General features: G+C 48.2%; 1 protein-coding gene across 3 annotated transcripts; it reads left to right on the forward strand.

Annotated features, from left to right (window-relative positions):
- Positions 1 to 251: 251 nt before the first annotated feature.
- Positions 252 to 7351, forward strand: LOC123049152 (probable protein arginine N-methyltransferase 3). Of its 3 annotated transcripts, none has more exons than XM_044472136.1 (6): positions 252 to 808; positions 4730 to 5224; positions 5620 to 5698; positions 5781 to 6040; positions 6119 to 6286; positions 6577 to 7351. In XM_044472136.1, exons 4-6 carry the CDS (start codon positions 5936 to 5938, stop codon positions 6955 to 6957), a joined length of 654 nt encoding a protein of 217 aa, XP_044328071.1. In that variant the 5' UTR covers positions 252 to 808; positions 4730 to 5224; positions 5620 to 5698; positions 5781 to 5935; the 3' UTR covers positions 6958 to 7351. The 3 variants fall into 3 exon arrangements, with proteins under 3 accessions (XP_044328071.1, XP_044328072.1, XP_044328073.1); XM_044472137.1 differs by having other exon boundaries at positions 4733 to 5224; XM_044472138.1 differs by lacking the exons at positions 252 to 808; positions 4730 to 5224 and having other exon boundaries at positions 5268 to 6040.
- The last annotated feature ends 7167 nt before the right edge of the window (positions 7352 to 14518 follow it).

A 14518-nucleotide genomic window follows, 5' to 3' on the forward strand; every position in this document is an offset into this window, starting at 1 on the left:
GCGAAGACGTTCGACTACATCAATCGCGTTACTTAACGCTTCCGCTTTCGGTCTACGAGGGTACGTGGACACACTCTCCCCACTCGTTGCTATGCATCACCTAGATAGATCTTGCGTGTTCGTAGGATTTTTTCGAAATCACTGCGTTCCCCAACATTCAGACTGCGGGTCCGCTTGGATGGTGGTGCCATCCCAAACTCCCCTCCTCCTCCCCCTCCTCCTCCGGCTGAGAAATGCGGGGGAGGTGGGTATGATGCTGGCAACCTGAGCGGGGGCTCTCATCCTCACTTCATGGTATAGGAATGGGATGGCATGGGCTCGGAATCCAAGGAGCTTTTCAAAGATAATGCCCCGATGAGCAAGGGCGTGGGGAATGATGACACTTTGGAGAAGACGTCTGACCTGGCTGCCCATGCTACCCCCATGGCCGGCACACCTGTCTCTAGGGTCTGTTCCAACCTGCGGGTCCGTCCGGGCTCGCCGTCCCTGTCTGGTATTGAAGACCTTCCTGCCTCCCCTCTGCGTGCGCTGGCTGGCTCCCTCCCCAAGCGCAAATCTTCTGTCCAGAAGTTCTTGGCCCGCAGCCGTGCCTCCTCGGGCACCAAGCTTTCCACGGCGGGGCTTTGTCGCCACCTGGATGCTAACATGGGCGACGCAGCGGGCCAGGCTTCTCCGGTGGCGCCGCGGTCTACTCCGATTCGCTCCCCGTCCTCTACGGCTCGCAAGAGTGGTCGGATTCATGACAGCGGGGTGCGGGTGGCGGATAAGGCTGCTCGTCGTGCGGCGGCCCATGACCTCCCAGCTTCAGGTATTCCCCCAACCCCTTCTCCGTCGCCCGCTTTAAATCCTCCCCCTCCCCTATTAGGCTTGTTCTCCCCTCCTACTCGGATGATCATTTGACTAAGGTTCTTACGGATGTTGGTATTTCGCTCGATCATAACTTTGGTTCCCCCTCCTCTCTGCTTGCTCTAATTAGGGCCAATGAGGTGGCCCAGGCTGCTATCGCCAAATCTAAAGAAATTGTGGCGGCCCCTCCCGCTCCTTCGGTAGTGGCTGAAGTGGGCTCGGGGTTGGGGGAGACAGCCGGCGGTGCTGATCCCAGGATCTCTGTGAAGAAGGGTGCCCCGAAACGCGTGAAAACCTGCCTGGCACCCTGCAGGTCTAGCTTACGTATTAGAAACATTTCCTTCAAATGAGAGCCCTATTTTGGAATGTGAGGGGTTTCGGGGCTCGGGGGCGCCGGGACCAACTCAAAGACGTTGTTAGGGGTGATAACATTGACCTGGTTGGCTTGGTTGAAACTTTTAAGACATCCTTCTCCCCCATGAGCTTTCCATAGTTGCGGGAGCTGATCATTTTGATTGGAATTTCTCCCCTCCTCGGGACACTCGGGTGGCATTCTGATTGAGTCTAAGCGTGATATGTTTGACTTTGTAGCCTTCGATCATGGGATTTTTTGGGCGAGCTCCGTTGTGTTCCACCGCCAACTTAATACTCTTTGGGAATTCATGGTCGTTTACGGCTCGGCGGATCATTCCCTCTCTCCCTTATTATTAGACGAAATTTCTAATAAGGTGGAATCCTGCACCCTTCCCTCCTTGTTGGTGGCGATTTTAATCTGTTACGCTATCCGACTGACAAGAACACCAACAATTTTTCCTGGCCGCTGGCAGATGCTTTTAATGATTTCATTAGCACTTGTGCCCTTCGTGAAATTCCTAGGGTGGGCTCGAGGTTCACATGGACTAATCATCAGGTCGCCCCCATTCGCTCTGTTCTCGATCGGGTCTTTATCTGTCAGAGTTAGGACTCCCTCTTTCCGTTAGCTTTTCTCAAAGCAAAGGCCATTGTTGGCTCGGACCACGCCCCGCTAATTCTTGACGCTGGGCTACATTGCCCTCACTCGCCAACTCGGTTCCAGTTTGATGCTTCTTGGCTTCTGATTGATGGCTTTGGCGCTCTTCTTGCTTCTAAAATCTCGGACACGCTTGCGTCTGCTCGTCGCTCCTTTGGTCCTATGGAGGACTGGCACCAATGTTCTTACTCCCTGCGCAAGTTCCTGCGAGGTTGGTCTCGCAACCACGCTGCGCAGGAGCACAGAGAGAAGGCCCTCCTCTCGGCTCAGATTGATGCTCTTGACCTTTGGGCTGACTCCTCCGGTCTCTCCGATTCTGAATGGGCTCTTCGTTTTTCTCTTGAGAAGTCGTTGGTGCATCTACATCGCCTGGCTGAAATATACTGGCGCCAAAGGGGCACGATCAATTGGATGCTTAAGGGCGACTCCCACACTGCTTACTTCTTTGCCATTGCTAATGGGAGGCGACGTAGATGCATGATTGACAGCTTTATGATTCATGGGGCTAAAATTTCAGACCAAGGCATTATCATGGAACATGTTGTTGACTTCTCCTCCCTTCTTTCGACAAAACCTGATCAGGGGTTCAGAATTTCCTCTGCTTTCTGGAATCACGATCAGAGGGTGTCTCCGGATGAAAACTCTGCTCTTTTGGTCCCTTTTTCTGAAGAAGAGATTTTCTCGACTATTAATAAGGCCAATTCTAATTCTGCATCTGGCCCTGACGGCTTCTCTATTCCTTTCTTTAAAACATTCTGGCCTCAACTTAAGGCGCTTATTTGTGTGATCATTCAAGGGTTTTGTTTGGGGACGGTGGACATTTCTAGACTCAACTATGCGATTATCTCTCTCATTCCTAAAATCAAGGGCGCAGAGCTCATCTCCCAGTTTAGGCCTATTGCCCTGATTAATAACTTTGCCAAGTTTCCGGCCAAATGTCTGGCCACCCGCCTTACCCCTGTGGCTCACCGCACTCTCTCTCCTACTCAATCTGCCTTTGTCAAAGATCGCTTTATCCTTGATGGAGTCCTCTGCCTTCATGAGATCATTCATGATATCCACAAATTAGGCAGCAAGGCTGTTATTCTTAAATTGGACTTTGAAAAAGCCTATGACTCTGTGAGCTGGGGCTTCTTAAGGCAAGTGCTTCTGTCCAAAGGCTTTGATGGTGGCGTGGTTCATAGAATTATGCAGTTGGTCATGGGGGGCCATACAGCTATTTCTTTTAATGGGAAAGTTAGCAACTTCTTCAAAAACTCTAGAGGTCTCATGCAAGGTGACCCGGCCTCCCCTATCCTTTTCAACTTTGTGGCAGACACCCTTTCTAATATTTTGTCTAGAGCCACGGTGGCTGGACACATCACTCCTGTTAGCTCCCATCTTATTCCTCAAGGGATTACTCATTTACAGTACGCTGACAATTCGATTATTATGGTGGAACTTAATGATCGGTGCCTTTCTCACCTCAAATTTCTGCTTCTTTGCTTCGAGGTACTTTCTGGTCTTAAAATCAACTTTTCTAAAAGTGAAGTCATTGTTACTGGAGTCTCGGATACCGACGCCTTGCGTGTTGCCTACCTCCTGAATTATTCTCTTGGCTCCTTCCCTCTTAAATATCTTGGTCTGCCTATTACGTCTGACAAACTTCTAGCCAAGGACTTCGCGCCTATGGTGGCCAAAGTTGGCAATCGTGTCATGCCTTGGAGGGGCAGATACAATACCCAAGCTGGGAAAGTTGCCCTAATCAATGCTTGCCTCTCCTCCCTCCCTATGTTTGTGATGGGATTTTATTTGCTTTCTAATGGTACCCACGCTGGGTTTGACAAACATAGAGGTGCCTTCTACTGGAACGCGGCCGATAACACGCGCAAGTATCGTTTGGTTAAATGGGACCTTATTTGCAGACCAAAGAGCCTAGGGGCTGGGCATTATTAACACTCTAGTCATGAACAAATGCTTGATCATCAAATGGTGGTGGAAGATTATGACCACCACCTCGGATAAACCTCTGTGGTACAACATTCTCAAAGCTAAGTATTTCCCTCTCTCTAGCCCCATGTTCGCTCGCCCCACGGGTGCTTCTCAATTCTGGAAAGACCTTGTTAAGCTTAGGCCTATCTTTCAAGGCCTTGTTAAATTTGTTGTTCGTAATGGCAGATCCACTAGGTTTTGGCTCGACTGGTGGTGCGGTTCGACTACGCCGGCGGTTTCTTTTCCTGTTCTCTTCTCTTATTGCCCCGATCCTGAGATCTCTATCTCTGAGCTCTCTGACAATAATTGGGACCTTCAGCTGCGTCGTGCTCTTTCTCCTAAAGAGTTGGTTGACTGGCAGCGCCTTGTTACCCTCTTCCCTTTGCTCTCGGAGGAGGAGCAGTGGTGTGGCCCCATTCCTCTTCGGGTCGTTTTTCCGTGAAATCTCTTTATAGCAAGTTAATTTCTGGCTCCAACACTTCCAAATTCAAGTGGATCTGGAGGGCCCACATCCCTCCGAAGATCAAGATTTTTCTTTGGCAAGCCTCTCGCGGGCGGCTGCCAGCTGGTGACCAAATCCGCAACCGCAATGGCCCTGGCTCTGATTGTTGTGCGCTCTGTGGGCAAAGAGAAGATACGAAGCATATTTTCTTTAACTGTGTCCTGGCTAAGCTTTTCTGGTGCTGTATCAGATCGTGGTTGCATGTTTCTTGGCGAACTTCCTCCTTCTCAGACCTTCGACTCTTGGCTTCCAACCTGGTCAGGGCCCAGAGAAGAATGCTTTGGGTGGGAGTGGCAGCGATGTGTTGGACTCTTTGGACGAGAAGAAACAAGTTTACGATTGAACTTATTTTTTCTGCTAAACTTGCTGATTGCTTATTTAAAACTTGCATATTCTTGCAGCAGTAGAGATTATTGACTAAGGAGGAGGACCGTGATGCATTCGATGTGATGATATCCAAGATTCGGGCCTCTGCCAATTCCCTCTCTTCAGTTCAAGCCGGCAGTTAGGTGTTGTGGGCCCTGATTTTGCTGTCTTTCGTTTCGCCGGCCTGCGCACCGTGTACTGGCCTGGGAGCCATGTACGTTATACTTTAGCCATCTGGTTTTGGTTGATACTCTACTCTTGCTGTGCGGTTGTTCCTTGTGGTTGGTTGTGACTCTGCCTGGTGGCTTTATTGATAAAGTTGGGCTTTGGCCTTTTCTCTAAAAAAACATATGTGTGTTGCTTTGATTTCACATATGGGCTATCATGATCGACAGGATCAGCTAACTCTCCCACTGTCCCCAACCTTTTGAGGTAAGAACAGATGCTTACAGAGATGCCCTTTTGGACAATCCTAGCCTAATGAATGGAGCAACTGTACTGGATGTTGGTTGTGGTACAGGAATTCTAAGGTATGTAATGTAGGATGCGAAATGCTTTTGCAATTGTGGGTTACTTTGTCTTACCGTGAGGTCTGATGCCTTGCTGGCAGTCTCGGGTTCAGCACCGACACATAAACTATCACCGCTGTGAAGGAAAAAACACTGTTAATAATTATGATTTGAACGAGTAAAAATAAAATAATCGCTTGACCAGGTCCAATATGCGCAATAGCTTGTCACTGAGAGTTTTGACTTGGTTTAAATATCTAAATGTGATATTTGATTGGAACTGATTGCATGTGGTCTAGTGGTCATATCCTATCATCAAAGTGCAAGGCTGGTCTTTAATAAAAACAATATTCTTAATAGTGAATTGTCATTCTGTCGGTGCCTTTTGGGATTTTTCTGACAGATGCTTCTCATAGTCTTTTTGCAGCGAAGGCTGGTGCATCTAGAGTTGTTGCGGTTGATGGGAGTGCAAAGATGTCTTCTGTGGCTACACAAGTATTGTATTTCCCATCATAATACCAAACTACCGGTCTCTTTGTACCATGATTTCTATCTCACAGTTACAGAACAAATGCAGGTGGCAAAAAAAATGGTTTATTATATGATGAGAATGGGAAAACGGAACAAAAAGGTAGCCCTCAAGTGATAAGTGTTGTGCATACCAAGGCTGAAGAGCTAAACCATAAAGTTGTAGCTCCGCCGAATGGCTTTGACGTGTTAGTGAGTGAGTGGATGGGATATTGCCTATTGTATGAATCCATGCTCAGTTCAGTTATATATGCACGTGCCCATTTCCTAAAACCTGGTGGTGCTATTCTACCGGATACTGCAACAATTGTAAGTTTGTAGCAATGCTTGCCTATATTGTTTGTCTCTGGTTTCTATAGTTAATAACTTGTTTCTTCTGTTCCATAGCTTGGTGCTGGTTTTGGGAGGGGTGGAACTAGCTTGCCATTTTGGGGAAATGTGTATGGCTTTGATATGTCATGTATTGGCAAAGAAGTAACAGGGAGTTCGGCTCGATTTCCTGTAATTGATGTACTTGATTCTAAGGATATTGTGACAGATACTGCTGTACTCCATGTAAGTCCTAGGAACTCTGAATACTTATTTCACTTCTCAATCTTCCTCATTTTTGCTGAAGATGATTGCTATATGGAGCTAAAGAAGTTAGTTTTTGATAGACTTATGGATATAAATTCTATATTTCACTACTCAGTGTAATTCACAGAGTCAATGTACTCAAAGGCTCCTGATAAAAAATAAATGTACCAAAGAATCAATAATTACAATATTTGATCCACTGTGCTCAGATGTCCTAACAATGCAGGTATTTGTGATCTAACATCTTGGTTTCCTTATTCTATATGCAGTATTTTGATCTGGCAACTATGAAGGAAAGTGAAATGGATTTCACCGCGAGCTTGGAGCTAAGGCTTCCTGAAAGTGGTGCAGCTGCTATACCAGGAGTAACCTGGTGCCATGGCATTGTCTTGTGGTTTGACACTGGCTTCACCGACAGATTCTGCAAGGACAAGCCTGTGGACCTGTCCACCTCTCCTTTCTCCACACCAACTCACTGGTCGCAAACAATCTTCACCTTTGAAGAGCCCATAGCGATTACAAATGGGAAATCAGTCGTTGGCTCATCTGCATCAGTTGGCTCAGCGGAGTGCCCAGCTGCCTCGATCAGATCGCGCATCAGCACCGTGAGGGCCTCTGAGCACCGCAGCATAGACATATGTCAATCGTAACCACGGGAATCAGCTCCGATGGCCGGAAGCGCAGCTGGCCAGCTCAGATCTTCAACCTTTGAGCCAAGTGCTGCCCTTGTGATGAAATTTTTCCCTTGCCCTTTTCCACTGTTGGAGCTGTTCGGTCACCCACAACGATTCTTCGTATCTTTAGGTTGAGTTGAAAACTTCTGTATGATGAAAGGGAGCACTTGGTCCAACTGAAGTTCAGGTGAAGATGAAAGCGGGCTGAAGGTAGACTTTTTAGTGGCCAGTGTGAGTTTGTGTCCTGTGAGATGTGTGTACCTGTGAAATGAACCCGAGCAAATTTGAATAATGATCCACCAATGTAAGATGTTCACATGATACAAGTGGAAATGTTCCACTTTCGTAGTGGGAGTACATCACCATTGCTGTTCCTTAGCTGCATAATAAACTGCAAAATGTAGGGTTTAATAGCGTTATGTGCAACTTCTTTTGTGACGAGCTTTTAAAATGAATATTCTTCTGGAACAAAAGTTTTTTAGATAATTTTTTACACAAATGAAAGACTATTGCGAGACTGAAATAAGGGTTGATGGGTATGTTCCGTCGACGCAGTCCTCTAGTAGTGTACTAGTGTGCTAAGGTCTTGTACAATGCAAGGTGCTCGGAGAAATAAATCAGGCTTTCCTTAAACACCGGTGATTACTTGTACCGGACAGACGCTTAATTAGGCGTCTCTCTTGTAGAAATAGGCACGGTGCTTTTAAAAAAATTCGGTTTATTTTTCTAAACACCTCCCTAAGCATCTAGTATTATACAAGGCCGAAGTAAGAAGCCCCCGTAAAAAAAGGCCTAAGGAAGAAGTGGTTTGAAGCAGTTGTAGCCCTCAATGAGGAGGACCCAAGTCTGAAGGGGGCACTACCGTATGAAGATACGATCGATGTTTTGGTCACAACGTGGGCGAGGCGGAAAGCCATGCACAATAGTAGCATGAAAAGAAGGGGTACCACCAGAGATGGATTTCTACCGGAAGGAATGTATGGCCAAGCCAAGCGGACATGGTGGCCTAGAACGAAAGTAAAAAGGGAAACAAAAATATTTTACTTTCGTTCTAGGAAAAAAAATAGCATGAAGGATTAGCGTGACAAGTGAATAAAAATAATTGTTTTACGAAGATTGATTTATTCGCTTAAGTCAACAGACTAGGTCTAGGAGTCATATTCGCTCCTAGGTTTGGATGAAGTGCAGGTGAGAAAAAATATAGAACACAAATGTGCAACCTCCTACATGCTTATTTAAAAAGAGAGACTCTCACTTAAGATGAGAAACTTGATACTAAGCAACTTTTATTTGAACGAAGTTCATATTGGAAAAAATTACAGTGTACTTGTCAGTGGAGTGTGTCAAGTTGAAGCAACCAAGCGGTTCATGGGGATCTTTTATACGGTTGGCACCATCTCATACATATAACCACATAAAGTCCAAGCTCGTGTGAAAACAACAACAAACATAAAAACATCGGTTCTGATTTTCATATACCCAACCATTAAAAAGAAATAAAAGAGAACATAATTGCTATAGAGAATTACAGGTTACAGAGTTTCAGAGGTAATTAATGTTAATTAGAAAGCAAACGAACGGTTAGAAAATATCTCAACGACCTCAGACAGAAAAAATGAATCAAATGGAGGTATTTTTGCTCTGGTACGAGCGGCGGTACGGACTGGGAGCGGTCGTACCAGGACCGCTTGAAGTAAAATAGTATAACCATAAATAGTTCATTTGTATCCTCGAGAACAAGTATAACTACTCAAACATGTAAACAGGAAACATATAGGAGAGGGTCAAGTTACAAGCCGGCATCGAGCCGGAGAAGGCAGAAGGCGTGGTGGTGATGGAGGCGTGGCGGCGCTGAGGGTAATGGCGATGATGATGGAACCGACCATGGTGGTGATGGAGGCGGCGCCGGTGGAGATGGCACCGGCCGAAAGGTCGGTGCGCACGGTGATGGAGCCTACTCTTTTTCCCTTGGACTTGTCTCTTCTTCTATGGTGGCGGAGATGGAGCAGTGGAGATTGATCTTGGATGGTGACGGCTTGTGGAAGATGATAGAGATGAGCTGGCGGCGGCTAGGGTTGAAGGTGCATATATAGGACGCTTCCTCGGTCTCCTCCGTTGATGTGATGCATCTAAGGGCTCAAGGTGAGCCAAATCCTCCCCCAAACCCTCCTCATTGGCAAAGGATCGCGTGGGAACAAACAGAGACGAAATCGATGAAGAATTCTGTCTGAAAGAGCAACTTTCAGGCTGGATTTCACCTGGTTTGACTGCCGACACGCCCGCGCGGGGGCTTACTGTACGCCGATTTGTGCTCTGGACTCATCGGTAAAATAGGCGTAATTTCCTCATCCGAACTTCGTTTTTGAAATTCTTGGGCTTGTTGGAATCGTGAGAGTGACGCCGACGCGCGTGTGGTATTATATCTTGATTTGGAGCGTTCTGAAAAAATGGCTATTCCCACTCTTTGAAACGCCTAGTATAGTGCTGGAAATCCTCCATATTGAACCCATCTTTTGTCCTTTTGTCGTGCTTAGTCCTAGGTTGCTCCAAAACACCCTTAGACATAAGAAAACAAAGAAAATTAATAAAAAACAAATAAAAACACTAATATGCAATTCTCATGATGAAAAGTGTAAAAAAGTGTAATCATGCATAATGGACACATATTTAGTTCAATGAGGCATAATATATGCAAAGGAAATGCAACAAATAAGCTCTAAAAATGCGCAGAATATAGATTTATCAGTGCTTGACCTTCACAGTCTTCGGCTCCTCCGAGAAGCAGGAGATCATCATCTTCACCGACGATGAGGAGGAGTGGCCATCGCAGCAGTTGCGCCTCCTCGTGGAGACATCGACGACAGACAAGGGGTACCATCGGCAGATTAATCGCATGATTGAGTGGTTGTTGTGCTACCGTGGTTCGCCACTGCCCTAGCCGCCACCAGCCTGCATCAAGGAGGAGATGGCGTCGCCGCTGCCCTAGCCGCCACCAGCCTGCATCAAGGAGGAGATGGTGTCGCCCCCGCGCTATTGCATCAAGGAGGAGTCTGCGTCGCTGCCTCTCCACTGTGTGAGGGCGGAGCTGCTGTCCCCCCCGTGAAACCACGGCGTCCAAATCTGATGACGCGTGACGAATGAGCCGACGTCATCGGTGCATAGACGGTATGGGTGCTTCTACCAACTGACAACGCCGTTGCGGCGCGACTGGCGTGGCAAGGCCGTGAAAGATCAGGTGTCACCGGCGATCACAAAGGCGTGTGGGTGCCTCCTCCACTAGCTGGTTGTCATGGTGATGGCGGCCCCACCTCATCGTGCAGCATCATCATGCTTGAGGAGAGGGCGACTAGGCAGGCGGCGCAGCGGGAGTGGCGCAACGCGGCACACCGCTCCGTGTTCATGAAATCCGACGCAGCATCGACATGGGTCCTCGCAGACCCTGACCTCACGGATGCCTGGGCCCGTGGTCGGTCGGTGACCACCACGGAGACGTCTACATGTCGGCTACGCCACCTCGATGGGGAGCTCGCCATGATCGGTGAGGAGTAGTTGCTCAACGACACCTTCGCCCACGCTGGCAGGGGCAATGCCAGGGCTCCCCGCTCAGGGTCGGCGTTGGCTGAGGGCCCTCCGCACGACGCAGGAGGAAGCGGAGCGACTCCTTCATGAGCGCTAGGCGATGGTCGGGCAAGGCTGCCGTGCCCCGCAACCTTCACTGTTGGAGGGACCACTCTAACAACGACACAAATGATGACGGAGGTGCCGCTGGCCGGCTACTTGTATGAGGTTAACTTCCGCTAGAAGCTAGTTTTAGTTTTTTTCAAGGTTTTTGTTAAACGGACAAAATATCGTCCATTTTATGTAAATTGTGTCCGGACTTAAATTCATGAATTTCCTCCAAATGTGTTTGTTGCAGATGGTCGTTTATGGCGTTGGATGACCGACTCATATATCATTGTCCGCAAACACATCTAGGAATAAACACGTGTCCGTTTTAGAGCATCTCCAGCCCTTGTGCCCCCAGGGACGTTTTTTCGTCCGGCTGGGGCTGGGCCATGATACGTCCATTTTGCATCATGTTTTCTTACTATTATTTACAATTTTTTATCCATAATAATGCTTTTTTGGAGTAATTCTAATGCCGTTTCTCTCATAATTTGCAAGGTACACACCAAGAGGGAGAATTCCGGCAGCTGAAAATCTGGACCTGAAAAAGCTACGTCAGGCCACCTATTCTGCACAACTCCAAATGAGCTGAAATTTTACGGAGATTTTTTATGGATTATTTAAGAAATATTGGAGCCAATAATCACCAGAGGGGGGCCACTGTCGGCGTCAAAACTGGCGGATCTCGGGTAGGGGGTCCCGAACTGTGCGTCTAAGGTTGATGGTAACAGGAGACGGGGGACACGATGTTTACCCAGGTTCAGGCCCTCTTGATGGAGGTAATACCCTACTTCCTGCTTGATTGCTCTTGATGAAATATGAAGATTACAAGAGTTGATCTACCACGAGATTGTAATGGCTAAACCCTAGATGTCTAGCCTGTATGATTATGATTGCCTCTACGGACTAAGCCCTCTAGTTTATATAGACACTAGAGGGGCCTAGGGTTGTACAGAGTCGGTTTATAAAGGAAGGAATCTACTTATCCGAACGCCAAGCTTGCCATCCACGCGAAGGAGAGTTCCATCCGGACACGGGAAGAAGTCTTATGTTTTGTATCTTCGTAGCCTATTAGTCCGGCCCATGTTACATAGTCAGACGCCCGAGGACCCCTTAATATAGGACTCCCTCAGTAGCCCCTGAACCAGGCTTCAATGACGATGTGTCCGACGCGCAGATTGTCTTCGGCATTGCAAGGCGGGTTCCTCCTCTGAATACTCCAAAACAACTTTCAAACACAGAAAAAGTGTCCGGCTCTGCAAAACAAGTACCACACACACACGCAGAGAGTATAATATTTCACGAGTCCAATCTACTGACAACTTTTGTAGCATAACATCACGACCCTGCCCGGTCATTATTTCAAACCGTTTTTAGCCTCCCGCTCCACGTTTCAAGATGCGGTTTTATTGGCACGTTTTGTCGAAGCAGAGATCATGTCCCCTTATTGCGGGATTCTCATCAATACGGGCGTGGGTAATCCAACTGCTCCGTTGGCACGATTCCTTGGGAATAGGCAAGTTTAAAGGCCCATGAGGAGGCGTTTGATATTCATCACCTTTATAAAGGGGTACAAACCCGTCTTTCTCCTCTACGGCCACCTCTTCCTCAACCTTTCCAACCTCGAGCTCCAGCACCCTGGTTTTAACTTAATCGTTCCAAGCCTCCCAGTCATGTCTGGACCCAGCCCTCAAGGCCGTTGGGTGGCCTCCTCTGTCACAGAGGAGGATATCGCAAAGCTCCGGGCGGCAAGATACCTGACCGCGGAAATCCTCCACAGGCTCACTGCTAAGGGGCAGGTTATTCCTATACCCAGATCCGGCGAGAGGGTCGTATTCATCTCCCACTTCCTCCGGGGGCTAGGGTTCGCTCTCCACCCCTTCGTTCGTGGCCTCATGTTCTATTACGGGCTAGTTTCACAATCTAGCTCCGGACTCCTTTCTTCACATCTCGGCGTTCATTGTCATGTGCGAGGCCTTTCTCCGCATTCCCCCACACTTCGGCTTATGGCTCAAGACCTTTAATGTGAAGCCGAAGGTAGTCGACAGGGAGCAAGCGGAGTGTGGCGGTGCTATGGTGAGCAAGCTCACCAATACTCTTTGGCCAAAAGGCTCCTTCACGGAAACTTCCAACCTATGGCAGCGGGAGTGGTTTTACATCACTGAACCCCGTGGCACCAAGTGGGCAGCTACGCCTGCGTTCCGATCTGGCCCTCCATTACGACTCGCATCATGGATTAATAAGGGGCTGGACTGGAGATCAATTGATGAAGTGCAGACGCTACAAAGTCGTATTCGGAGCCTCCTTGAAAAGGACAATGGTCTCATCAACGTGATCCAGGTAATGCTAGTCCGCCGGATCCTGCCGTGCCAGCGACGGCCTCTGCGCATGTGGGAGTTCAATCCGGAAGGACCACGTACCCTTCAGCACTTCTTCGGCACAACGCATAGAGGGATGTGGAAGCTATTCTTTGGGACCCGAAAGCAGTGGCCGGATACAACCGAGGACATTGGCCTCGACTGCAACCATCCGGATACCTCAGTAAGCACTCGACTCCTGAACACAGCTTAGTTGATTATCCCCTAACAATATACTGAGAAACCTGTCTTTGACCAGGGCTGGATAAAGAAGGCAGAATGAATTAGGTGTTCGGCTCCACTTCCCGAAGACTCTGCTGATCCTATGTTGACAAGGATGCTGGCTCCGGCGCCGTATCAAGTACCGGTGAAGGAGATCAAGGAGGAGAGAAAAAAGGCCAAAGGTGGCCTCCACTCTAAAGGTAAACCGGACGCTATGTCCGGGGAGACTGGAACTCCCATTTCTGAAGATGAAAGGGAAGAAGAAGCTGTTATCGCTTCTCCCCATGGGAAGAAAAGGACCGCCTCCGAAGATTTGGAGGTGGAGGCTCCCAAGAGAGGGAAGGTGTTCCTGTCAGACGGTTCGGGTTCAGAAGACGATGTTGCCGCACAGTTCCTCCGTAAGGACAAGCCTTTCGCTGAATTGTAAGTGAACAAGGGTATTCTAGACATATCCCGTTCTTTCAGGTTACAAAGGTAACATCAGAAATATATGTTTGCAGTCCGGCCCGCAGTCTTCCTCAACAGTCCTCCTCCTCGAGTGATCTGCTTCCGGAGATGATGGAAAGTGAGACGCCTCCACAGGCTTCCTCGCCCCTTAGGGCGGGCGACTTCGAGGTGTCGTCATGGAGGGTCTCCCCCGATCATCAAGAGGTGCCGGGGGCAATGAAGACAACGCCCGAAGGTGATACTTCGGTCGTCAAGGGTTCGGGTTGTGCAGCCCCTACGGGGACCCACAATAAAGGCCCCGTACTATCCGGTTTACAGCCGAAGATGACTCCAGGGTCGAGTAAACATATCCCTTCAAAGGGATTTCATACTCCCGCAACCGCTTCCAGTAATCCGGAGGCGCCGGATACATTAATGGGCATGTTGCAAAATGCGTCCATCTCAGAGGAACATCATACCTTAATGGGTATGGTAGTTGAGAGGATTCTTTTCGCAAGAAGCGGATTGAATGAAGCCTTCACGGGCCTACTAAGAGACTTTGAGGTATGCAATGTAATATCTTAACCACTCTTTACATGTAGAATGCGCCTGTGTATAGATAGTAGCCCCTGAGACTCTGGTCGGCTTCCACAGGGAGGCGTTCAGAGGATCAAAAAGATATGCTCAGGAAATGACATGATTAATCTGGAAACAGGTTGTTATGTCAATGATGACTGCCCATGCTGCGGAAGTTGCAGATTTAAAGCAGAAACTTGAGTCGGCGGACGAGGACATTACTCTTGTTAACAGGCGGCTCGACGAGGCACAAGGTATGTTTTGGGGCAGTCAAGTTATGCATGTATAAT

The sequence above is a fragment of the Triticum aestivum genome, chromosome 2D, assembly GCF_018294505.1.
Source record: "Triticum aestivum cultivar Chinese Spring chromosome 2D, IWGSC CS RefSeq v2.1, whole genome shotgun sequence".
Classification (NCBI taxonomy): domain Eukaryota; kingdom Viridiplantae; phylum Streptophyta; class Magnoliopsida; order Poales; family Poaceae; genus Triticum; species Triticum aestivum.